Source organism: Crinia signifera, chromosome 6, assembly GCF_055691185.1.
Source record: "Crinia signifera chromosome 6, ASM5569118v1, whole genome shotgun sequence".
Classification (NCBI taxonomy): domain Eukaryota; kingdom Metazoa; phylum Chordata; class Amphibia; order Anura; family Myobatrachidae; genus Crinia; species Crinia signifera.
In genome coordinates, this window is record NC_139222.1 from 30,743,531 (window position 1) to 30,768,333 (window position 24,803).

At 47.0% G+C, this 24,803-nt stretch overlaps 1 protein-coding gene across 8 annotated transcripts in view; it reads left to right on the forward strand.

The window, feature by feature from the left end:
* The window catches only part of TDRD12 (tudor domain containing 12), a 122,161-nt gene that overhangs the window by 31,887 nt on the left and 65,471 nt on the right, over positions 1-24,803 (forward strand). For 5 of the 8 annotated variants that reach the window (XM_083145850.1, XM_083145855.1, XM_083145854.1 and 2 more), the window contains 12 exons: positions 1,787-1,906; positions 3,387-3,442; positions 4,266-4,351; positions 4,467-4,752; positions 4,993-5,023; positions 5,645-5,880; positions 5,971-6,001; positions 6,973-7,109; positions 7,201-7,231; positions 10,613-10,675; positions 19,490-19,547; positions 21,353-21,448. In XM_083145850.1, the coding sequence (XP_083001976.1) occupies positions 1,787-1,906; positions 3,387-3,442; positions 4,266-4,351; positions 4,467-4,752; positions 4,993-5,023; positions 5,645-5,880; positions 5,971-6,001; positions 6,973-7,109; positions 7,201-7,231; positions 10,613-10,675; positions 19,490-19,547; positions 21,353-21,448 (1,231 nt within the window). The remainder of the gene's footprint in view (positions 1-1,786; positions 1,907-3,386; positions 3,443-4,265; positions 4,352-4,466; positions 4,753-4,992; positions 5,024-5,644; positions 5,881-5,970; positions 6,002-6,972; positions 7,110-7,200; positions 7,232-10,612; positions 10,676-19,489; positions 19,548-21,352; positions 21,449-24,803) is intronic. The other 3 variants (XM_083145851.1, XM_083145852.1, XM_083145853.1) reach the window with 3 other exon arrangements.

Below are 24,803 nucleotides of genomic sequence, written 5' to 3' on the forward strand. Positions count from 1 at the left end.
AGGTTACTTCCTAGAATTCTTTGGAAGCCAAGGTCAGAGGCAGATGGCCAATAGAGGGACCGGGGGGATGAAGATAGACGCCATAGTTAGTTTAACCCAGCAATGTCCAAACTGTGGCCCTCCAGCTGTTGTGAAATGACACACCCCAGCATGCCTTGCCATAGTTCCAGCGCAAAACTGTGGCCATGCATTCTGGGACGTATAGTTTCACAACAGCTTGAGGGCCATAGTTTGGACATGCATGGGTTTAACCCATGTGTGATAAAAACAATGAGTTTTTAATGTAGAACAATTTTCAATAAAAATGATTGAAGTTAAAAAAAAAAACAATGAGTTTTCTCACCCTCAGTGAAAAGGCCTTTATTTAGGATTAAGATGAATCATTCAGATCACCCAGGGAGTCCTTCTTCTTCTTCTTCTTCTTCTCTGGTACGGGGAGAAATGGTGCCTTGTATACTTGTCATCAAGTTAGTCCATCTGATCTAGGCTATGTTACATTGCCCAGGTTCACTGACTCCATGGATAGGATGTAACACTGTTGGAATCCGCCAGCTGTGCAGCATACCGACCAAACTCGTATTTTTTATTTATTTATTTGAGGGGCAATCATTTAAAAGGTAAAACCATGCCTTGCTTGACCGTCCCTTTAAAAACTCGAGAGTTCGGTCCGCATCCCGCACTAACAACGCCACATTCGCCCCTCGTCTTTGTCTACGCATTCTTTAAAGCTATGAAAAATCAAAGCGCTAGGAGAAAGGGGGTAAAATGATATAGAAAGAAAGAAGTAATAGTATGCAATACCAAACAATAAATATATTCTAAAATGTCAGATTGACTGAAAATGTTTAAGCTCTTTCGAGACCAATTGCAAAGTCCTTTTCAAGATTTGGAGGCAGGTCGGAGATACCTGCATGTGTGGAGCGCTAACTTTCCCTTACTTCAGGCCAGGATCACGTGTGGCGACTTCTGGTTTCGCCAATCGTACTTCCGGCTACTGTTCATCACTTGATTCGGCTTGCCGGCTTTGCTGGGAGCAGACTTAAAAGCCCGTAAGCCGAATCAAGTGGAGAACAGTAGCCGGAAGTATGATCACCGAAACCGTAAGTCGCCGCGCGGGATCCCGGCATGAAGCGAGAGCCGCTAGAAGGTTTTCTCCCAGTATCAGAGCCGCTAGTCACATAAAAAAAAATTAATTTGGCGCGACAAAAGCAATTTTTTAATCTGTTTACGCGTTCTTCAAAGTCAACGTCTTCTGCTGTAGATGAGATGAAGCGGTCAGAGGTTCTCTGCCTCCTCTATTCAGTATTTTTGTAATTTGCTAAAGGGGAACATTTTATCTAGACAAGAGCGGTTGAAGGACCAGGTAATTAACAGATCATAGATATAGAGAGAGAGAGCATGTGCGCTTCGGTACTTGGCCAGACCTTGGTAGTACTTTTGGTTCCTTAGGAGGACCACCAATTTGGCGCTCGCTACCTGTGATCCAGGACCAGACCAAGCTAGGCAGATACCACGTTCAAATTTCCAAAGTGTTACAGTGCATGGGGGTCCGTTTCCAAAGTTGCGCTGAGTGTACCCTCCTCCAGGGGACATTTATAGTAGTGTCCCCCAAAAATATCTAAAAAAGAATGTGTACTTGCGCTAATTACGCCTTTAGCAAGTCAGTCAGCAGCTGTCAAAATCTATGACGCCTTCTCTCATAGACTGTACTACGTGACATCATTTGTACTAATGTGACCCTCTTCCCGCCATCATGCTGATCTCCTCTGTTGCGCTGTGATTGTAGCATACGGTTCCCTCTGAAGGAGTTTGAAAAGGTTCCGATCCGAGCAAGGAAGTTCAAGTTACACCAGATTCAGCCGATATCGCTGCACTTCAACGTGTATGAGAACAAGGCGGACTTTCGGTGAGTCAAATTAGTGTAGTTAGCCGGTGCTTGTGGTTCTGTAAATGCATTGTAAAGCCATAACGAGTAATGTAATAATGGAAGCCTGGTGAAATGCAGCAGCTATGGCTGCTAATGCTACAGGGACATCCAGACTACAGTGTGCGGTAATACATGCTACAAAGGGACCTATGTCTACAAGGGTGATGGGATAATTCTATATAGGTGGTGAAAGCTCCTTTCTTCCCCCCCCCCCCCCCCCCCCCCCCATCCCCATATTTTATTGTTAAATATTTTCGTTTTAGATTGTTCTCCCCCCCCCCCCCTCATTAATTCATTAAACAATTGTCAAATTATTAATTTATAAAGTTTTATAGAAATATGTATGCTAAATGGCGACTACACCGTTCCCATTCCTCTGCCTGTTACCACTGCAGCAGGAGCCGCCTTCATAGAAACATAGAATTTGACAGCAGATAAGAACCACTTGTCCCATCTAGTCTTTTTTACCTCAAACCATATTTGATCCTAATTTTTTTTTTGTAAGGATATCAATATGCCTATCCCAAGCATGTTTACATTGTACTACTGTATTTGCCTCTACCACCTCTGAGGCTATTCCACTTATCTACTACTCTTTCTGTGAAGTAATTCTTCCTCACATTTCCCATGAATCTTCCTCCCTCTAGTTTCAGTGCATGTCCTCGTGTTCTGTTGCTCCTCTTCCTGTGAAAAATGTCTCCCACCTGTACCTTGTTAAAGCCCTTTATATATTAGACAGTTTCTATCATGTCCCCCCTTTCCTTTCTCTGCTCCAAAGTATACATACTGTATTAAGATCTTTTAGTCTTTCCTTGTTCTACAAGGAACACCCAGGATAAATAGGAAAGATCGGATGTGACCAGATACTTAAAATTTTACGGGAATGAGTGTAATAGGGACAGAGTTGGCGGTGGTGCAGGTCTTGTGGCCTATATTTTGGGTAGTTTTGCCTTGTAGTTGATTGCTGCTTTAAAAGTCTGCACCTCCCCCAACTCAGACCCCATTATAGTGTTCCCGCTAGGCTTTTTTAGCGGGGCGCTGCGCCCTGCCCGTTTTTTTTTTACAGGGCAAAATGATCCCTGCCCTGCTACTGTAGCAGCGCCCCGCTAAAACAGCCTGGTGCCTGCCCTGGCTGTGTGCATGGGGAAGCGCAGCGCCGCCTTAGATTCCCAGCACTTCCCCGGCAGCACGGTAACTTTGGCGGGTCCGGGCCCGCCCCATTTAGTGACGGCGGCAACTGGGCCCGCCCCCTTTCATGACGTTGCAGCCCGGGCAGGCCCCTATTGTGACGTTGGCTGCCCGGGACCCGCCCACAACTGTGACATCGGCGGGCCCGGTCCGCCCCCCTTGCGCTGCCCCCGTGCAGCGGCGCCCTGCCCACCCTCATTCCTAGAGGGAACACTACATTACATTTACCCCACAGTGTTAATATAATTTTTTTGTATTTATTATTTTTTAGATTGGCCAAGAACTGGGACACTTCCGCCATCCATCACTTTCAGCAACTGTTGAATGGTAAACTGAAATATTGCTGCTGACTCTACACCGCTTGCAGCTTAGCAAGAGCCAGATGCCCCCACCATGGCCGAATCCCCTCGGTAATATGCCAGGGGATGTGTACAAGGACACATGATGCAGGAGAAATCATTCAATGGTCGGCGGCCATCAAATCATTTCTCCTGCCTTGGCAAATAAGTCTGTGTTAACTGACTTTTTTTTTTACGAGCGCTAGAACAAAGACGGGACGGCCCGATGTCTGACGGGGGCGCCCGTCAGGCATCGGCCCAACCACCTACCCAGGGGAACGTCCAGGGATGCCCATAAAACGCTGGGAGTTCCCCTGGTCCGGCCCTGTGTCCGCCCCCTGAGATGTCCATTCACCACAGCGAATGAACCGGCAAATGTGTAACTCGTGAAAGCTGTTCGCTGTCGAGGTTTGTACATGTGCATACAGTCAGCCATCAGGGCTGGGGCTGAATTCGGAATCGCTATGAGCAATCCTGAATCGGTCCCATTATACAAACCTGTCGCCTGCATTGTGCCATTATATATGTAGTGCAATGTGGTCACATACAAAATGGTGAAACTGATTGTGTGTATGTTCTGTTAGAACGTCCTTCATGTTATGTGATGACCCTCTAAACATGAAGTTGAAGGTCCTAAGTCCTCCCCAGTATTCTGTCCCCAGTTGGGGGGATCCTCCTGAAAGTGGTCAGGAGACGCTTGTGGCAGATGTGTGTCACTGGGATAGAGCGGTGATGGGAAGTAGCTGTGACTGGAACTTGGTTCCGAGGGAATGTGACTTAACTTTGGCTCACAAATGTTCCTTTCTTTCTAGAGTCCACCAAGGTGGAAGCGCAGCTATGCTCTACGGAAGACGACTGCATAAGCGTTTACCTTTACCTTACTATGAAAGATTCTGTGGTAATAGGATTTATATTTGACAATATTCAATAAAGTTTTACTATTCAACTTATGAAAGCCAATAGCATGAACAGTGAATTTGTGCATCCTTTTTTTTTGTTTGTTTCTGTGAAAGGTTTGCGCTAATGATGACCTTGTGGTAAAAAGGTTTGCACGCTACGCTGAGGAAAGTTCTGCTAAAGAGATGGAAAACGGGAAAGCAGCTGTTACCTTGGCACAAGAGCTTCCTTCATCAGGACTACAAAACAGACCTGCATTGCTGCCCCCGGCCAAAGGACAGCCTCAGCCTGTACCAAGTCACGTGTCCACAGCAGAGAGCCCTCAAGCTGGGTTCCTCTTCCCGTCTTGGAGCTTTCTTGAGCATGCACCAGGAATTGCCAAAGGTGCGGCACAGGAGACAGGTCTGTCAGCCCTCAGTAACTAGCTAGTGATTGGCAGTGCTGATGGGGCATAGCGGGCAATCCCTATTTGAGACTAGACATGTTTTGGTTTTCTAAAATAGAATGTTTGGCCCCAGAGACCTATCTCTGTAAGGACCGCTTCCCACAGGATGATTGTAGATGTAATTAATTCGTGATGGGATAGACCTCTCCAGCAGGAGTGCATTACAGCATACTGACCAATCTGAATGTTTCTTTCAGGGGCTGCTGAGAAGACTGGTCAGGAGACGAGGTAAGGACATTGTCTATCTGTTCTGTTTATTGGCAAAGCTATTTTTTTTTTTTTTTCAAAGGTGGCATTGGGGACCAGAAATGAGTGGTGACTATACGACACCTGAGCAGGAACAAGATAAGACTGGCTCCTGTAGGTCATACCAACACAAGTCATGGTAGTATGCCAGTTTTAGGAGGGTGACTTACACTATGTCAGCACAGCGCCTGCCTTTGCTATAGTAGAGACTTGGTGTCCTGCCTTCCCTTTACCTCCGACCAAGTGTCTGGCTTTAGAACCGGACTCTGTTCCCCACTGTTGGGGTTGGGTGTTGAGCATTTGTGGTCATTGATTATTGCCCTGAATGTATTTTCCTCTGTGTGACGGTGTCTAAATCTTTTTGTAGCAATTTTTCCTACCATCTGCAACCTTGCAGGCAACCTGGGCTTGTAGGTCATCATCAAGGTTAACACAATGATGGCAAAGGGAAAGTGTGTGATACCCCACTAGTAACACCGGCCTGTAGCCCAATCCGAATGTAGAATGTATTACCATCCCTTTTGCCCTTTGTGATGTTTTCTATCCCTATTAAGTTGTGCTGATATATGGTGGTAGTTTTTTTTATTTTATTTTATTTTGGAGGAGTCCCCATGAGGAGAGTGCTGTCCCTAAACACAATGAAGAAGCTCCGCCTTCAGGATTCCCAAGTAGAAACCTGTCGCTTCCAGCAGACCAAGCGGCACCTCCGTTCTTAGCATGGGAGAATGGAGCATTTCCATTGGGCAAAAAGCTTCAACCATCACCCGGTCAAGATGAAGCGGCATCTAGCCCTGGTCCCTTAACAAGCATCACAGATCATGGATCAAGGCTGACGGCGGGTAGGACAGTCTCTTCTCCCCTGCTTACACATTGGCTGCCTTTTTATATCTATTCTGTCTTATTTATTCACTTTTTCTTTATTTACACAGAGGTTCCAGAGAATCCTGGCACCGGGATTAGGTACGGAGTTTATGTATTCATAGATAAGCAGAACCGACCTCCGCTTACAGATGTGTTCTCATATAGCTATCCCTAGTCAGTTGTGTGGTGAAAAAAGCCTGGCGCTATTCCCGTGCTGCGTACTTGTTTCCTGATACTTTTGTATAAAAATATTCTAATTTTGCAGGAGGTGACCTTCTGCATGTTTGTGTGATCTGCTGCTGCGCCCGGGGATGCAGCATCAGATCACCCTTTGTAACCATTCACTGGGGAGGCTTAGGGTTAGGCTGCTGGGGAGGCTTAGGGTTAGGCTGCTTGAGAGGCTTAGGGTTAGGCTGAAGGGAGGGTTAGGGTCAGGTGGTGGGGGGGGGGGGGGTGATTAGGCTACTTCAAGGGAGGGGTAGGGGGAGAGAGGGTTAGGTTCCTAAAGGAGTCCCTATCGGGATTCTCCTTATTGGGATCCAGGTTCGTTCTTTTGACCAGTAATTTTCTGACTGCCAGGATATTGTGTGTATCCCCTTGTAAAAGCTGGTATATATAAACCATGGATATCCTGACTGCTTGGAAGGGACAGCATAGATGCTGCTGGCACTCCTGTTAGGACAGGGGCGAGAGACTTGCATCATGTACACATATGAAGCATAATGGAATGCTGGTATGTAAAATCGAATTGTCCTCTGAGTTGATGGCCTCAGCCAAGGCACTGGTGGCCTCAGGAATGACAGTGACTAATCTGGAAATCTCTAAGGCCTAGGGGGAATATTAACGTGGGCCGTACCACACAACCAGATAAGCAGAGCCATGTTTGACCATGCAATGGGGCTGACGAGTATGTTACAGAATAGGAATTATGGACGCTAGAAATGTGCATGTTTGACGGACGGGGAGCTGGTGCACCACACGTGACGCAGATCCAACTTGGCCAAGAGTTTGTCAAATGCAACAAAGGACGTGAGGTGCAAAGGTTCTTATTAATGACATTTATACTCTAGGGCTCACATTGAGGAGACCTCTGGTCCACCGGTGCTAGAAGAGCTGCAATCTCCAGATACTGAGGCCAGCTTCTGTGCTCCTGGGCTAATATGGCCTGCCTGGGGCGCTATAGACCACAGACGGAGACTCTCTGGCGGTAGGACAGTGTGCTTTTATCATTTTAGAATCTTTAGTAAAATTCAGGACTGTACTAATCTGTGTTTTATTTCTTTCCTCATCCTCTACAGAGATCAGCGAGAAATGTTCTGCCAAAATCAGGTATTAGCCATTTGTAGTTATTGTTATTATTTTCCTTTTTTGATATAGCGCCACAAGGGATCTGCAGCGCTCAGTTACAGAGTATACCAGTCATGGGCAACCTGTGGCACTCCAGCTGTTGTGAAACTATACTACCCAGCATGCCTTGCCCTAGTTTTTGCATTCTCCAATAGCAAAACTGTGGCAAGGCATGCCGGGACTTGTAGTTTCACAACAACTGGAGAGCCACAGGTTGTCTATCCCTGAAATATGACGACAATGGTTGAAATATGCAGGAATTGGAGATTTGCCTTTTGAAGAACGTACATTTATAAAGGGGAGGGTCAGACAGACCGGGGGGACACAGAGAGGGGTAGAAGCGAGCATGTAACAGTGGGTTAGGAGGAGAGTTGGCTGTGTGTGGGGGAAGAAGTGGGTTTTGAGAGCCTGTTTATAGTTTGGTAGAAAGGTGGAGAGTCTGAGGGGGAGAGGAAGTGAGCAGCACGTGAGGAATCTTGAAAGTAGGAGTGTATATACTTGTTTATGTACCGTGTGTGTGTGTGTATATGTATGTATATATATATATATATATATATATATATATATATATATATATATATATATATATATATATATATATATATATATATATATATAATTATATCCCCACACACATTTTATCAGGGAATAAAGTGCTGGTTAGTGTAATAACCACAGCGAGTAAGGCTCTGTAATGTTATACATGACTACTTTTATGTAGGTAAGAGGACACTAAGAATGCTTTATATACATCATACAGGAGGGTACACAAGTCTCTCGCACGTTGCTACGATCAGGTGATCCTCGTACTCTGGTGTACCTCAGCTGCCCCGGCTCTTGCACGGTCAGTCATGGGACACTATGGGCGGCCATGACCCACGCAACATTATGGGCGGTATTCAATCCCGGATTCCGACTGTCGGAACATCCTGGACCGTTTTCGCCTAGATGACTCTAACTTGACAGCCCGCTATTGAGTGACGGGAAGTGGGCGAGTCGGCAAAAACGGATGCGGATTGTTGAAAAACGGGTGTGGATTCGACAATCCGCCGCCGTTTCCGACAGAACCAATCCGAACTTGTTTTAAAGTCGCATCTCTTTTGTCAGAATCTGCATTTTAATGCGGTCAGAAACGGCAGCATTGAATAGGCAGGGTCGCTTTTTCCCCCTGCGGAAATGGTGGCTAAGATTGAATACTCCCCCCCCCCCCCCCCCCTATTTCTCTCCAGATACAAACATTCTTACAGTATTCCTGTCTCCTTTTTAACACCTGTTCAAGCTTCAAAAAGTGATAAACAAGCAGCCAATCAGCTCCTACCTGTCATTTTTTTTAACCCAGCCTACAAAATGACATAGGAGCTTATTGGTAGTTTATCACTCTCCACTTTCTCACTTTTTGAAGCTTGATACATCGGGCCCTATGGTGCGGTTGGAGTTGCTATCACTGCTGCTTCCGCAGACGCTCTGCGCCCTGTGTCGCTTGTGCAGAACAGGTGCTGCATGGACATAAAAGGCGATGATGGGGAGAAGTCTGACTAGCCCTGAACTATGACCAAGTTGCCCAGTCCTGAGCCTCACAGGTTTTCTGATGCATGCGTCACCCCCTGGCTCCTATCATTAGGAGACTATCTCCCAAACCCCCCCCCCCCCCCCCCCCCCATCCTTTTATCTTCTTCATTTTTTTTATAAAGGTTGTGTGACACACTTGTGTCCTCACTCTGTTAGAGGTGATCTCCCTCTTCTGTTTGTGGAGGGCCTTTATTATTCATATACAGATGGAGCCGGGCTCCCTCTTGCTGGCGAATCGCCAGACTGTCACCGCTGGCGATCCGCCAGCAGCCCGGCTCTCCATCTGACTCTCAGGTTTCGGGCGACGGGACCCTGGCGTGACCGCCGACAAGCCGGCGGGGACCTGGGGGAACCATGCGAAAGGGGACGCGCGCGCATCTCGTGTGCGCGCGTCCCCTTTCGCAGATACGGGTGTCGGGGGATGGCGGCTGGCGTCACCATCCCCTGCAAAGACGAGCCCAGCTCCATCTGTACAGTCGGGTCCATAAATATTGGGACATCAACACGCTTCTCATATTTTGGGCTCTATACACCAACGCAATGGATTTGAAATGAACAAAACAAGATGTGCTCTAACTGTAGACTTTCAGCTTTAATTTGAGGGTATTCACATCCAAATCAGGTGAACGGTGTAGGAATTACAACGGTTTCTATATGTGCCCTCCCACTTTTTAAGGGACAAAAAGTATTGGGACAATCGACTCTAAAGCTATTTCATGGACAGGTGTAGGCTATTTCCCCATTATGTCATCATCCATTAAACAGGTAAAAGGACTGGACAGGTGTGACATTTGCATTTGAAATCTGTTGCTGTCGACTCTCAGTATGAGATCCAAGGAGCTGTCACTATCAGTGAAGCAAGCCATCATTAGGCTAAACAATCATAAGAAACCCATCAGAGAGATAGCAAAAACATTAAGTGTGGCAAAATCAACTGTTTGGAGCATTCTTAAAAATAAAGAACATTCTGGAGAGCTCAGCAACACCAAAAGACCCAGAAGATCACTGCGAACAACTGTGGTGGATGACAGAAGAATTACTTCCCTGGTGAAGAAAACCCCTTCACAACAGTTGGCCAGATCAAGAGCACTCTCCTGGAGGTAGGTGTATATGTGTCAGTCAACAATCAAGAGAAGACTTCACAAAAAGTGAATATAGGAGGGTTCACCACAAGATGTAAACCATTGGTGAGCCTCAAAAAAACAGCAAGAGCGGATTAGAGATAGCCACACAACATCTAAACAAGCCTGAACAGTTCTGGAACAACATCCTACAAACATCAACTTGTACCAGAGTGATGGGGAGAGAAGACTATGGAGAAGGAAAGGAACTGCTCATGATCCAAAACATACCACCTCATCAGTGAAGCACGGTGGTGGTAGTGTCCTGGCTTGGGCATGTATGGCTGCCAGTGGAACTGGTTCTCTTGTATTTATTGATAATGTGACTGCTGACAAAAGCAGCAGGATGAATTCTGAAGTGTTTCAGGCAATTTTATTTGGTGTATAGAGCCCAAAATATGAGAATTGTGTCCGTGTCCCAATATTTATGGACCTGACTGTATATTGGTCTGAAGTTGTACAATTCTCAATGTTACGTAGCATTTCATCATCCTATATAACTTTAGTTTCAGTCCAGCCACAAAGTTGTTCTAGGAGTGAGTTTATAAACTGTTACTATGTTGTTTTAGGTAGTACATGTCCTCCTTGCTCAGTGTTCCTTCCCAGAACTGTGTCTCTGTAGTGCTGTGTGTTATGAATAGCACATATTATTAATGCTACACGTTCTCTCTAGTCTGTGCAGTGACGGCAGAACGACATTGACAGAAGAATGCCGGGAGAAACAAGACCTTAATAAGTAAACCTGTTTTGTTTTTTTTTGTTTTGTTTTTTAACCACAATTTTTATTTTTCTTGAAGCATAATAAATCAAGACTGTACAAACACAGTGTGTAGTAAACCTGTTTTTGAATTTCTAAAATAAAAATATACAGCACCGCAAGTTTTTTCAGAATCCGGTCCCCATTGAAAATGCCCCATTTTACAAGTCGCAGATATAAAAAAAAAAGTTGCACCAACAGAAAATGCACATATGCTAAATGTGCCAAATCTAGGGTACATCCAGCTCTGCCCCAATAGCCTGTGCTCCAGGCACGGGTGGATTGGGAACTGGACGTGGCCATTTCACAAAACTAAGATATACATCCACCCACTGGGAATCTTCCCTTTGAGCCCTATGTCCAATTCACACCTATCCCCAGGTATAAAAGATGTAGGTCATATAGTTAGATTGGAGGTTTGGTTGATCATAATTAGCCCAGTATCCGGGTCACATCGGAACACCTGGAAGATTTGACTCTGGGGGATGGGCATATTGGGGCTAGGATTTCAGCCGCCGTGGTCTTTGCCTGCGGTGCCCTCCGGTTAGGGACTGGGTGGAGGATGTAACGTCTGATTTTGCAGTAGGGTGGGGTGCTTGATGAAAGGGGTGACTTGCTGATGTTCTCCTCCGGTGTGTAGACTGCCAACTCTCATCACTGTACCCACGGGCATGTGGTCCACAGGGAAGCTTCTGTATATGCCAGGCTTACTCACTAAAACCAAGGTCTTAACTACAATGTAACTTACACAGGGGACGTCGGTAAAGACCATAATAGGCACTTTATCCAAGTCTAATGTCTTAGGCAGATTAATCCCCCTCAATCTTAGACTATACTACCTGGTGGCACTGCAACCCCATATTTATTTCCTAGGTCACTAGTGGATGTGCCGGGTCTTCTGGGTAAGAAGACCGAGGCTGCTGCATTTTTACCTGTTAGGTTGGTATTCTCAGGCCCGTGCCCCTCTATTTGCACCAGGCTGTGATGGGATGATTTCGTACATGATACAATGCCAAAGGGTCCCTAAGTCTGCTTAGTTGCTTACCTCTAGAAGTCTCATCTGTGCGGTGGTTTCTTTACCCCGGAGACTCTGGCCAAGGCATGGCATTAGTATCTACTGAGCTGATTAAATGGCTAGGCTGAGTCTGTGCTGCTGTTGGACAGGGACGCGTCACACGACCCACAAGGCTCTTCACAGAATATGGTAGCCATGGCGAAACTCTAGATATGGGTTTATTTGTGTTGGCTGGGATGGCAAGTTACGTTTTTCTGTATTGCTTTTTCTTCGTCAGGACACGTCAGGGGCCACAGGCTTTAACAGTGGGTAGTGGAGTGTGGAGCGAGCATTCCAGCACCAGAAAGGTTAAACTTCTTGCTGCCTCCCAGGGCAGCTAGGCTCCTCTCCTCTACCCCGCCTCCAATCCAGGCCACTCAGTGTTTTCAGTGCTGGGCAGGAGCTAACATGCACCTTAGAGAGGGGCTGCTTTATGCAGCCTTAATCTTTATTTTTTTTTTTCTATTTTTACAATGGCTGATAGTAACAGGGCAGCAGTGCTGGGGGGCTATTAGACACCCGCGCTGCTGCTCCATCACCGGGCCCGGCAGCTGCACACCACTTGCGGATGCATGACCGCAGCTGGCCCTGGGCACTCATGAGGCCACAGCCGTGACCGGGCACCGGAGACAGGACAAGGTAATGCGCCCCACCCCCAGGGGCACGCGCACCACGTAGCGGCTGTAGTAGTCTGGTGGGGGAAGACCGCCGGACTGCGCTAGCAAGTGGCCGGCTTGTTCGCCTCCCGTCCCACTGGACCACCGGGGATAATGGTTGTGAGCAGCGGTGCCAGGAATCGAGGCCGCCAGATCCCTGCCATTTTACCAACACCGCATGTGATCATCTTCCCTGGTGGTCATTTGTTAGCAGGGGGAGTAGGCTCCCCTCAGTGTATTGCTTTAGCACTGCCTGTCAGAAGTATACTGTGTTGCTGTACCAAATAGGCTGCCTATCTATTTCACTGCAATGTATGCCTTGTACATGCTTGCTGTATACTGTTTTAACACTATCACTGCCTATTGGAAGTATATTGTGTTAACTGTGCACCCTTAGCTGCCTGTTCAGTGCGATAACACTGCAAGGTCTTCCAGGTGTACCAGTCATTGTGACTCTAGCACATTCTGGACGGTTGGCCTATCCCCCATGATTAGTACAGGACGGCTTATGCGCAAGCTGTTACAATGCGCGAGTGACGTCCACTGCTACAGCCTGCTTGGTCCACGTTCCTTAAGGTGCCCACACACTAGAAAGATCTGCGATCTTAAGATGTGCGCATAAATTAGCCTTCAAATCTTTGGTCCGCCCTGGACCAAAGATTTCAGGCAAGCGCACATCTTTACCAAAGATTTTTCTTAAGATTCTGTGTGCGTTCCTATGGATCTTTTGTTAAATCTTCTGATCTTTTGTGCAGCACGTAAGATCAGAAGATTCAGCTAAAGATCCACGGGAGCGCATATCGGCCGATTTTCGATCGATTATCGGTAAATATTGTACAATATATCGGCTGATTTATCGAAAATCGGACAATCGGCCAAAAAATCGTTCTAGTGTGTGGGCACCTTTTACTCAGGTGATGGCGCAGCTAGTAGATAAGCTCTCATCTGCACCGCCCCTGCAGCCTGTAAGGCCATCCTTATCCTTGGTGTTGAATCCCCCCTCCGTAAAACATTACAGGGTGAGACTGATGAACTAGTAACTGACCAGGAGCCTGCCGAGGACCAAGGGGGATGCCTCGTCACGCATTGATAGGGGGCTTTACTCATGGAGGTAAAAGTGGTACTGAATTTACAGGACCCAGCTGAACCACCACGATTTTCTGACCTACGTTTAAACGTCCTAAACTGATCCTGTCCGTGTTCCCCCAACTCTAAGGACTTGGACGATTCCCTTACAGGGGCCTTGGTGTTACCTATTGGAAAGTTTGCAATTCCTAGAAGGTTCACCTCCCTTTACCCCCTCCCTCAGGAGTATAGAGTCCTTGGGCAAAGGACTCCCAGGGTAGTCACACATGTCGCAAAGCTTGTGTGATCCTCTTCGCTCCCTATCCCGACTGCATCCCAGCAGGTAGGAAGTGGCAGAACTTCCTACAACAGGTGGCCAGGCCGGTCCTGGCATCTGTGTGGGTAGCGTTGGCCCTGGTGGAATGGATACAGAAGGGGCTACGCTCTTGGAATGCTGATCCTGACATCTAAGATAACCCTAGCAGCACTTCTTTTAAGGTTCACTCTCATTGGGGACTGAACTGAATAAAATTGTGGCTACTGTAACCACTTCTAAAGCAGCTTTTCTACATCACTCCTACGCCACGTCCCTGTGCTGCCTTTCAGTCTATTTGTTTCCAGGTCAGGGGTAGAGGACATTCTTTGCAAGAACTCAACTCAGAACCTGATTGCCAAATCCTTCAACAAGCGTCCCAGGGCCACCGGTCGACAGACTCTAAACCAGAGGACAAACCCTCTGCTTGATGGGAGGGGGGGGGGGGGGTGTCGCTCCTCCTGGGGGATCCGACCACAAAGGGCGTGTGGGTTCGGGATGTGGTCTCCCGAGGCTACTCCCTAACCTTTCGGCGTCGCCACTAAGCTCGTTTCCTTCCACAAGTCCTCCAAGGGACTTTGAAAAGCGCAGAGCTCTGAAGCAGGCTATCCAGAAGCTACTGTTGTCAGGTGTCATAGTTCTGGTCCCTTGACGGAGGCTCGGGTTTCTTTGCCAGCCACTTCCTGGTCCGGAAACCCAACGGGTCTTCTGTCCCATCCTCAACTTAAAACGTCTCAACAAATTCCCCCGGGTTTCAAAGTTTTTAGGATGGAGACCTTGCCATCCATAGTTCTGGTTTACAACCAGGGGTCTACATGCTATCCCTTGACATCCAGAATGCGTACCTGCATATCCCCATAAGAACACCGTCAGTGTCTACAGTTTTCAGTACGGGACCGTCCATTTCAGTTCCAGGCCCTGCCCTTCGGCCTATCAACAGCACCTCGGATGTATACTAAAGTCAGGGCAGCATTGAGCAGCAGGCTTCGCAATCAGGGTATCCGGATACTACAACCGTATCTGGGCATCCTGTTGATCCTGGTAGGAGCAGTCGATCATCCATCTTGGGACCCAGTTGGATACTGTTCATCTATGAACCTACCTTCCTGAGGTATGTCGCAGGACTTTGCAGTCCTGTGTACGATGTCTCTTCTCCCTCAGGCAAGTGTCCATTCATGCCTGCATGAGGGTACTGGGCTTGATGTTATTGACCATCGACATGGGTATGCAGTTCGTCCTCCACAACGAGAGTTCCTCACCAAGTGGTCAGGATCCCACACTAAGGTTTGATTACCGTATAAACCGGCCATACGGATCTCCCTATCCTGGTGGCTTCCAGACCACAACCTCACAGGGGGGAGACCGTTTTGAATTCACCAGTTGACTCTTCTTCCCACACATACCAGCCTCCACACTGGCTCTAAGATTGCCCTGTGCAGGTCCAGCCGGACAATGCTTCAACTTTGGCTTAAAATGACCATCAGGGGGGGCACTCGCCACTGGGCTGCCATGGCAGAGGCTTCTCGCATCCTTCATGGGGCGGAGGAGGCTCCTGCTTTCTCAGCGTTTTTTTTTTTTTTTTTTTTTTTTAATATTTTTTCTCCAGGGATACTCTATGGGGAAGCAGATTTCCTGGCCGTCCGACTCTGGAAGTCAGCAAATGGGCTTTCCATCTTGAAGTGTTCCAGATGCTAGTGTACCATTGGGGCAGACCAGAGGTTAGCGCAATGTCATCACGCCACAACCACCAGGTTACCTGGTACGGATCCAGATCTTGAGACTCGGGGGGCCTGCATGATACACGCACTGACAGCCTCATGGACTTTTGCTCATGCTTCTTCATATTTCTCCCCACTCTCACTCGGGGGTTCCATGTCTACATCCAACCCCGAAAGGCCTTTCACGGGGTGGCCATTGAGACCTTCCTGTTAAGAGCCAAAGGCTTTAACTCAAGGTTCAAGGGTCATCTCAACTCTGCTCAAGGCCCACAAACCTTTTTCGGCTGGTGTTTCCCACCGCAATGGGTGGGCTTACCTTTCCTGGTGCTGCTCCTGCCGTTTCCATCCCAGGACTTATTCTTGGCCAGGACTCTTCATTCTTACAGAAGGGTTGTGAGACTGGATTGCGCTTCTTCTCTTTGAAAACTACTGGTTTCGGCCTTGTCCATCCTTTTCCGCAGGAAGTTAGCATTGCTGCAGGGTGGCCGCACTATCGTGCAAGGCATCCTCTGTATCCAACCTCCCTTTGTTCCCCCAGTTGCTCAGTGGGATCTTTTCCTGATATTTGGGGCTCTTCAGGCCCCACTGTTTGAGCCATTACGTTCGGTGGAACTTTGTTGGCTTACCTGAAAAACCGTTTTCTGTTGGCGTTTCTTCGGCCTGGAGGGTGTTTGACCTGTCAGCCCTGTCCTGTCGGTCACCTTTCCTGGTTTTTCATCTGTACCGGGCGGTTCTTTGCACCATTCCTTCTCACTTCCCAGAGGTGGTATCTGCATTTCGTGTCAACCAGGGGATGGTGGTCCCTGCCTTTCGATGGCCGGATGCCTCTCCTGAGCAGTCTTCCCTAGATGTGGTCCGTGCATCTATGTGTGCCCCACTAAGGTTTTTTGGAAATCCGTTTTTCTCTTTGCACTCTGAGTTTCAAAGGAGAGGAAAAAAAACGAATGTAAGGTGCGCTGCTAACTGCTGCTGGTTTATATGGATTGACAGTCCATTTGATAATAAACAGAGTAAAAAAGAAGTGGTAAAACCAGAGCTGGCCATGTTTCTCAATTAATTTGAATAAAACGAATTGAGAGTGTGTTGTCTGTTTTAGAGCATCAGCTCAACGTGTTTCTCTAGGTTGTGTCTCCCTGCTTCATCAGGAGCTCCTAAACCGACACCACACTCCCGGAGGACTGTTTTTCCAAAAAAACCTTCTCCTGATGATTGCGGATTCTCCTTTTCTTTGGACATTCATATGGTTCCTTTCACACTCCAAGGACCTGACCACCAGCAACATAAGTGTTCCTTTACCAAGGCACCTTGATTATTCCTGCAATCATCATTGTGGTCAATGCTCTCCACACCCGGAATCCTTGCAGGTACCTGGTAATATTCTATTTTATCATCTAAATCCATCACCCAGGTTTACCGGATACAACCCAACAAACCTCTGTGGACACAGCAATCCACACTGGAGACTTCTACGGCCACCTGGTAATATATAATCTGCTGCATTGAAAGTACAATTTCTGGTACTCTTTACCTAGAACGGCGCCCGTCGCGGGCATCGCGGGTACATTTATGGCTACCCGCGACGCGACCGACGCGATGCCCGCGATTTTCCCATTGAAAACCATGTTAAACCTGAAAAATCGCGTCGGTCGCGTCGCGGCCGGCCATAAATGTACCCGCGATGCCCGCGACGCGATGCCCGCGATTTCCCATAGGGAACAATGTTAAAAGGCAGATTGACCGCGATTTTACCGTTAAATGCCTCAATGACCGCGATTTTGACATAGGAAACAATGTTAAATGGGCCACAGAGCCCAAATAGTCCCCCTGAAGTCTTAAATGGCCCCCAAAATTTTTAACGCCACCCCACGATCAACGTGAACCCGAAGCGTGGCGAGCGGCGGCGGTACGCGTCCTACGACCTTTTCATGCCCTACTATCCACGTCGGCGTGGAGTTGAGAATAGAATAGTGTGGCGAGCGCAGCGAGCCACCGAGCCCGAAGCGTGGCGAGCGCAGCGAGCCCCGCGAGGGGACGCGGATACCTTCACAGGTAAACGCGTCCCCTCGCGGGCTTCACAGGTGTCCGTGGCGACGCGGACACCTGTGAAGCCCGCGAAGGGACGCGTTTACCTGTGAAGGTATCCGCGTCCCCTCGCGGGGCTCGCTGCGCTCGCCACGCTTCGGGCTCGGTGGCTCGCTGCGCTCGCCACACTATTCTATTCTCAACTCCACGCCGACGTGGATAGTAGGGCATGAAAAGGTCGTAGGACGCGTACCGCCGCCCCTCGCGGGCTCGCTGCGCTCGCCACGCTTCGGGTTCACGTTGATCGTGGGGTGGCGTTAAAAATTGTGGGGGCCATTTAACAATTCAGGGGGACTATTAGGGCTCTGTGGACCATTTAACATTGTTTCCTATGTAAAAATCGCGGGCATTGAGGCATTTAACGCTAAAATCGCGGTCAATCTGCCTTTTTAACATTGTTCCCTATGGGAAAATCGCGGTAATCGCGGGTACCCGATTTTGATGTACCCGCGATTTACCCGCGATTACCGCGATTGCCGCGATTTTACCCGCGATCCCGCGATTTCAATCGTGGGCGCCGTTCTAGGTAAAGAGTACCCAATTTCTTAATTGAATCTGCATCCGTGATATAGGAGAATTATCCCAATTAACAGTCCTAGTGCCAGTGTTTCTAGAGGCAGTCAATTCTGTTTTTTATTCACATATATAGGCTATTTTATATTTTTTCATTTATTCTTTGTTTTTATGTGTGTAATAAATAATTGTACTTTTTTGAAGAAGCCATCATCTAAAGTGTTCAAATTATTTGAGAAACATAGCCAGCGCTGGTTTTACCACTTCTTTTTCAAAGGAGAGGTTGGCCTGCTACTAAGCGGACAATTGCCCACTGACTTCGATCTGTTCTCAAGCAGACATACTTGGATGCCTCCCTCCTGGTTTCTCGGCTTTTGGCCAGAGCATACTGGCTACGGCACAGGTGCGTCCCCACCCTTAGGTGGCTCCCTTAGGACGTCCCACTGTTAAGCCTGTGGCCGCTGACGTGTCCCGAAGCATAAAACAAGGTTTATGTCTTACCTGGTAAATCTATTTCTACGAGGACGTCAGGGGCCACAGGGATTCCTCCCTGCAGCGCCTGCTTTAGTTATGTTAGTTATATTAACAGTTTATTAAGCTAGTTCGTCTGTTGAGGGTACTAACCTGTGTTCGGAATGTGTTCCTGTATGGTGCTTCTCTTCCTTGTCTCCTGCCTTGGCTTTGTTAAAAACTGAGCTTCCTGGTCTGAAGGCGGGGTCGAGGAGGGGAGGAGCCTGGCTGCTTGGAAGACAGGAAGAAGTTTAACCTTTCTGGTGCTGGAATGCTCGCTCCACACTTCACTACCCACTGTTAAGCATGTGGCCCCTGATGTTCTTGAATAAAGAGATTTAACAGGTAAGACATAAATCTCATTGTTTTGTGGCTTCTGTTTTTTTTGTGGCAATCTCCATTCCAATTTACCTGCAGATATATATTATTAGCACAGTGTTTCTCCTCTCCTTCTTATGTACTGTTGGTTTAGATTGTGTTCTACATTGTTAGGTTTTAATATTGTAACACTTTGTCTCTGATTTACTTTTGTGTTGTGTTGTGTGATTATTTGAGTTTCCTAGTGGCACAAAGTAGAGGGAGAGGAGATCTGACGTTTAGTGTTAAATCTTTGTTGACTGTATACCCCAGTGTCCCCCAGGGGATGCGCAGAAAAGGAAGCATATAAACATTTTTTATTACAAAATACATTTTAGCTCTTAGGTCTAAATCTTATACAAAATTATAATATATAAAATAACTGTTGACATAAACGAACATAATTCCATCTTACTATCATTCTATCAGCTCTGTTGTGTTTGATGGATTACAATGGCCACTGTGCAGCATATACTGTAGAACTTACTGGCTATTGGATGAGTCCATTTACTTTTTACATTTTAGACTTATGCAGTTCTTAAACCCAACGCCTGAAGAATGCTTATCCGAAGACTTTGGAAAGGTAGGTTTGCCTGTATTATTGTGTATAAAATATAATGGGGCAGATGTATTAAGCCTGGCGAAGAGATAAACTGGAGAAAAAGTGAAGATAAAGTGGAAGGAGATAACGCACCAGCCAATCAGCTGTGTTAGAAATATCACAGCTGGAAGTTGATTGGCTGGTGCATTCTCTCCTTCCAGTTTATCTCTTCGCCAGGCTTAATACATCTGCCCCAATGGGTGAAATGTAATAGGATGAGAGATTCAGAAAGTGAGAGATTTGGTGAGAAATCTCCAGTTTTTTAAAAGCAGCAATCATTTACACTGCAAAATCAAACTGGTTTTGCAGTGTAAATGATTGCCGCTTTAAATAACCTGGAGATTCCTTACCAAATCTCTCACTTTCTGAATCTCTCATCCAATTAAATGTCACCCAGTGTGTGGGGGAAATCACACTACCTGCCCATTCAGGCCCACCCCAACTGTACAAACTAAGTGCTAGATCTGTTTCACTACATGGGGGGGATTCCATTATCCTTGATATCCTAGACTTCAACTGAGATTTTATTGCGATTCCTGATTGGTTCCTTTTCAGTTTTTTTGCGATAAATTACCAGCGATAATTCCCCATCGGATTTACTATGAATTTTGCTTCACCTCTGAGCAGGAGATAAGTTTGGGGGAAATCCCTATGTTAAGGGAAAAATTTCAGAATCCGGTCACTCCCCTGAATGACTAATAAGGCACTTAGAAATGTTTATATACCCCAATGTAATTTAAGCCTGCCTATTGCCAAAAGACTTTTGCGTTTTATCATTTTTCCAACTTTTTTTTTATTTCTCTAGTAGCGCAAATATACCGTGTTCGTGAATTTGAAAAAAAAAATAGGATGAATCATGGGAATGCTTATACCCGCGATAAGCTGCGTTTCACAGTAATTGTTTGGCCATATCAGATTAGAGGAAGTTACCTCTTTATCACGGCCAATTGAATTCACCCTATTGACTGGGACACAATCCTTACTTGCCACAGAAATAGGCACTTTGTCTGGTCACATAGAACGTCGGGAAGCTGGCTCCAAAAACAAAAAGGACCCAAGTTCTGTGGTAAATTTAAGCAAAAAACAACTCAGCTGAGCAGTGGCTGATGGGAAAATGTCACGTTACAACCCCTGCACCAGAGTATGTACTGAGCTGAGGGGTGTCTTTGGTTCGTACCTGGACTGTTGCTTACTATAATAGATTCTCCACGGTGCTTTGATTTCCTGTGATTCCGTTTAACTGTTCAGCTATTAAGAACTTGTTTTATCATTTGGTTTATAATATAAAATATAGCAAAAACCTGATCTTAAAAACGCTCGACCCCTTGTACAAACAGACTTCTATGTCATAGGGCTAGACTCAGATTTGTACACAATGCCGATACTGTATGTACACACTGCACACACACCATTGTACGTTTGCGATGCAGCTCAGAAGCAGAGTGATTGACATGAAAGGTCAGCTTTGGTGGGCCACTTTTGGGTTGTGTCACAAACGCAGGTGCATTGCGCCCATTTTAGGCTGCGCAGACACCATGGTGCCACCTCCCAAGGCCATTTTGTGAGACCATAGACTCATTTGGGGCGTCTGTTATCCGCATCGTTCTGAGGTTGCGAATGTGTGCGCAGCTGCTGAGATGTTGCGTTTTTGGCTCCTGTGTGTTTCTTGGCAGGTGTTTCGCAGCTCTGTAGGCATTGGCGCACAAATCGGAATCCAGCCCAGAGCTGGGAACCTGCAATATGCGTTCTCCGTGATTATTCTAACCATTTCCTTCTCTTTGCTGCAGAGCCCCAAGAAAGCACAATATCCCATATTTGTCAGCAAATCTCTGGTATCTTATCCCACTCTGGACTCTGCAACACTGTATACGGATATTAAAAAGGTAATTTCCTTCTGCTTGGGGCAGTGTGTGCTATGTTTTACAATTATTATTTAAAAATGTGCGGTTCTTGTGTAGTTTCACGGCGCCGTGCTACTTCCGGGTTGGGTACGCTCACCAAACTATCTAAAATAAAGTAACTTAACTCCATGCCAACGTGGATAGTTCATACCCCCACTATCCACGTTGGCATGTAGTTGATTTTAGATAGCGTGGTGCCGTGAAACTACACAAATACCAAATGTACTACCTACGTACAACAATATAAACTGAGTAGGTAACTATGTAGCTGATATGGCTAATGGTGCCTGGCTTTCTTTACTTATCTACATATGACATGCCCCCCCATTACTGACCTGTACCTACGTACCTAACACTGCCCCCCAATTACTGACCTGTAACTACATACCTAACACTGCCCCCCAATTACTGACCTGTAACTACATACCTAACACTGCCCCCCAATTACTGACCTGTAACTACATACCTAACACTGCCCCCAATTACTGACCTGTAACTACATACCTAACACTGCCCCCCAATTACTGACCTGTACCTACGTACCTAACACTGCCCCCCCCCCGTTACTGACCTGTAACTACATACCTAACACTGCCAATGTTCCCTCGGTACTCTTTACCTAGAACGGCGCCCACGATTGAAATCGCGGGCATCGCGGGTAAAATCGCGGGCATCGCGGGTAAATCGCGGGTACATCAAAATCGGGTACCCGCGATTACCGCGATTTTCCCATAGAGAACAATGTTAAAAAGCCTGATTGACCGCGATTTTAGCGTTAAATGCCTCAATGCCCGCGATTTTCACATAGGAATCAATGTTAAATGGGCTACAGAGCCCAAATAGCCCCAATTAACCCTTAAATGTCCCCCCAATTTTTGTACGCCACCCCACGATCCACGCCAACCCGAAGCGTGGCGAGCGCAGCGAGCCCGCGAGGGGCGGCGGTACGCGTCCTACGACCTTTTCATGCCCTACTATCCACGTCGGCGTGGAGTTGAGAATAGAATAGTGTGGCGAGCGCAGCGTGCCACCGAGCCCGAAGCGTGGCGAGCGCAGCGAGCCCCGCGAGGGGACGCGGATACCTTCACAGTTATACGCGTCCCCTCGCGGGCTTCACAGGTGTCCGCGTGGCCACGGACACCTGTGAAGCCCGCGAGGGGACGCGCTTACCTGTGAAGGTATCCGCGTCCCCTCGCGGGGCTCGCTGCGCTCGCCACACTATTCTATTCTCACACCACGCCGACGTGGATAGTAGGGCATGAAAAGGTCGGAGGACGCGTACCGCCGCCCCTCGCGGGCTCGCTGCGCTCGCCACGCTTCGGGTTGGCGTTGATCGTGGGGTGGCGTTAAAAATTTGGGGGGACATTTAAGGGTTAATGGGCTCTGTAGCCCATTTAACATTGATTCCTATGGCCAAATCGGGTGGATTTGAGGCATTTAACACTAAAATCGGGTCCATCGCGGCTTTTAACATTGCTTCCTATGGGAAATCGGGAGCATCGCGTCGCGGGCATCGCGGGTACGTTTATGGCCGGCCGCGACGCGACCGACGCGATTTTTCAGGTTTAACATGGTTTTCAATGGGAAAATCGCGGGCATCGCGTCGGTCGCGTCGCGGGCAGGCATAAATGTACCCGCGATGCCCGCGACGGGCGCCGTTCTAGGTAAAGAGTACCGTTCCCTCTAATTTTACGAAGGCTGTGTGCGGCAAAAGATTTTGGCTGTGCAACTTTGGAAGGAAATTTTTATTTTTGTGCGTCACTTTTATATATAAATGGAAAACGACCTTCAGCATTTGTGTTAACTTTTCTCTTTCCTCCACTAGGTGACACTGGAGAGTTACAGTGGGGAATAGAAGGGCGACCACAGGGAGCTTGGGCACTCTAGAATAATTAACAGTGACTAACTCCTCCCCTTCTACTTCCTCTCCTAGGCAGTCTTAGAATGTGCCCTGCGGGAGCTGGGTGCACTCACGTTACTTGTAGAAAAGAAGACAACGCGCTTACTGCAGCTTCATATCAACGACCGTTTCGGTTCTTTTATTAACCGTCATCAGGATACTGACGTATCCTGATGACGGTTAATAAAAGAACCGAAACGGTCGTTGATATGAAGCTGCAGTAAGCGCGTTGTCTTCTTTTCTACAAGTAACGTGAGTGCCACTGTTCTACTCTATATATGTGATTACTGGGCATATTGCTGAGGAATCTTTGGGGGCACCCGTTCAAGTTAACTGACTATCGACTGAGTGCCGGATGTGCAGACATATATATATATATTTCGCGAGCAGAAGCTGCACACACCGGACTTCTCAGCAAAATAACTCAGCCAACCACGTAGGTTATCAGCGACGTTTCGGGAGTTTATTTCCCGTCCTCAGGCTTATACAAGTAAACAATAACATATACATACAGCTTATCTTAAATACCTCCATGGTATCTGCTCGGCCGGCGTGCCCCTCCTCCGTCCTGCTTCACAGGAACTTCCTGTTAGTACACCGCACTATTCTGTCCCCAAAAACTTGGTGATGACACAGGAGAGTTCCGCTGCCGTGCAGATAACCATGTTACAAATACACCACACTAAAACAACAAAAGAGTGAAATATGAATACATATAAACATTACAGTACATTAATAGACATAAAAAACATTACTTTATCTTTATTAAAAACAAGTACAGATTGGTGCAGGATATGCCCTACGTATTGCCTCCTAACATTATTTTCCTGTTTTTTATCTTACAATTACGGCAATACTTGTTATTTCAGTTGCGTGGGTGAGATCTTTAAAGAAAAATGTTAAAATTCAGGTGGTCATTTAACCCCCGTGGCTTCATGGTCCCTAAAAGGTGAATCCACTTTGTTTCACACTGGAGTAACCTCCTGTTTCTATCTCCTCCCCTTCCATCATCTGGAATATGATCTATAATCATATGTCTAAAGTTGGCCATATTGTGTTTCGCTTCCACAAAATGTCTCGGAATAGGTTGGTCAACTGGTTTCCCATTCAGGGCAGCTCTTATTACCGACCTATGCATGGCCATCCTCTCCTTGAATGCTCTAATCGTCTTACCCACATAGGCCAATCCGCATGGACATTTTATTAAATATACAACATGAGATGTAGAGCAAGTTAAGTTGTAATTGATGTTATATTTTTGTCCGCTGTATGGATGGTAAAAACATTTCCCAGTTATCATATGGCCACATGTGGTGCATCCTGTACATTTATGACAACCAAGTATTCTTCTGTTAGGTCTTTTTAAATTCTGTAATTGTTTGGCTATATCGGTGTGCACCACCCAGTCCCTAATATTTTTACCCCTACGATAACAGT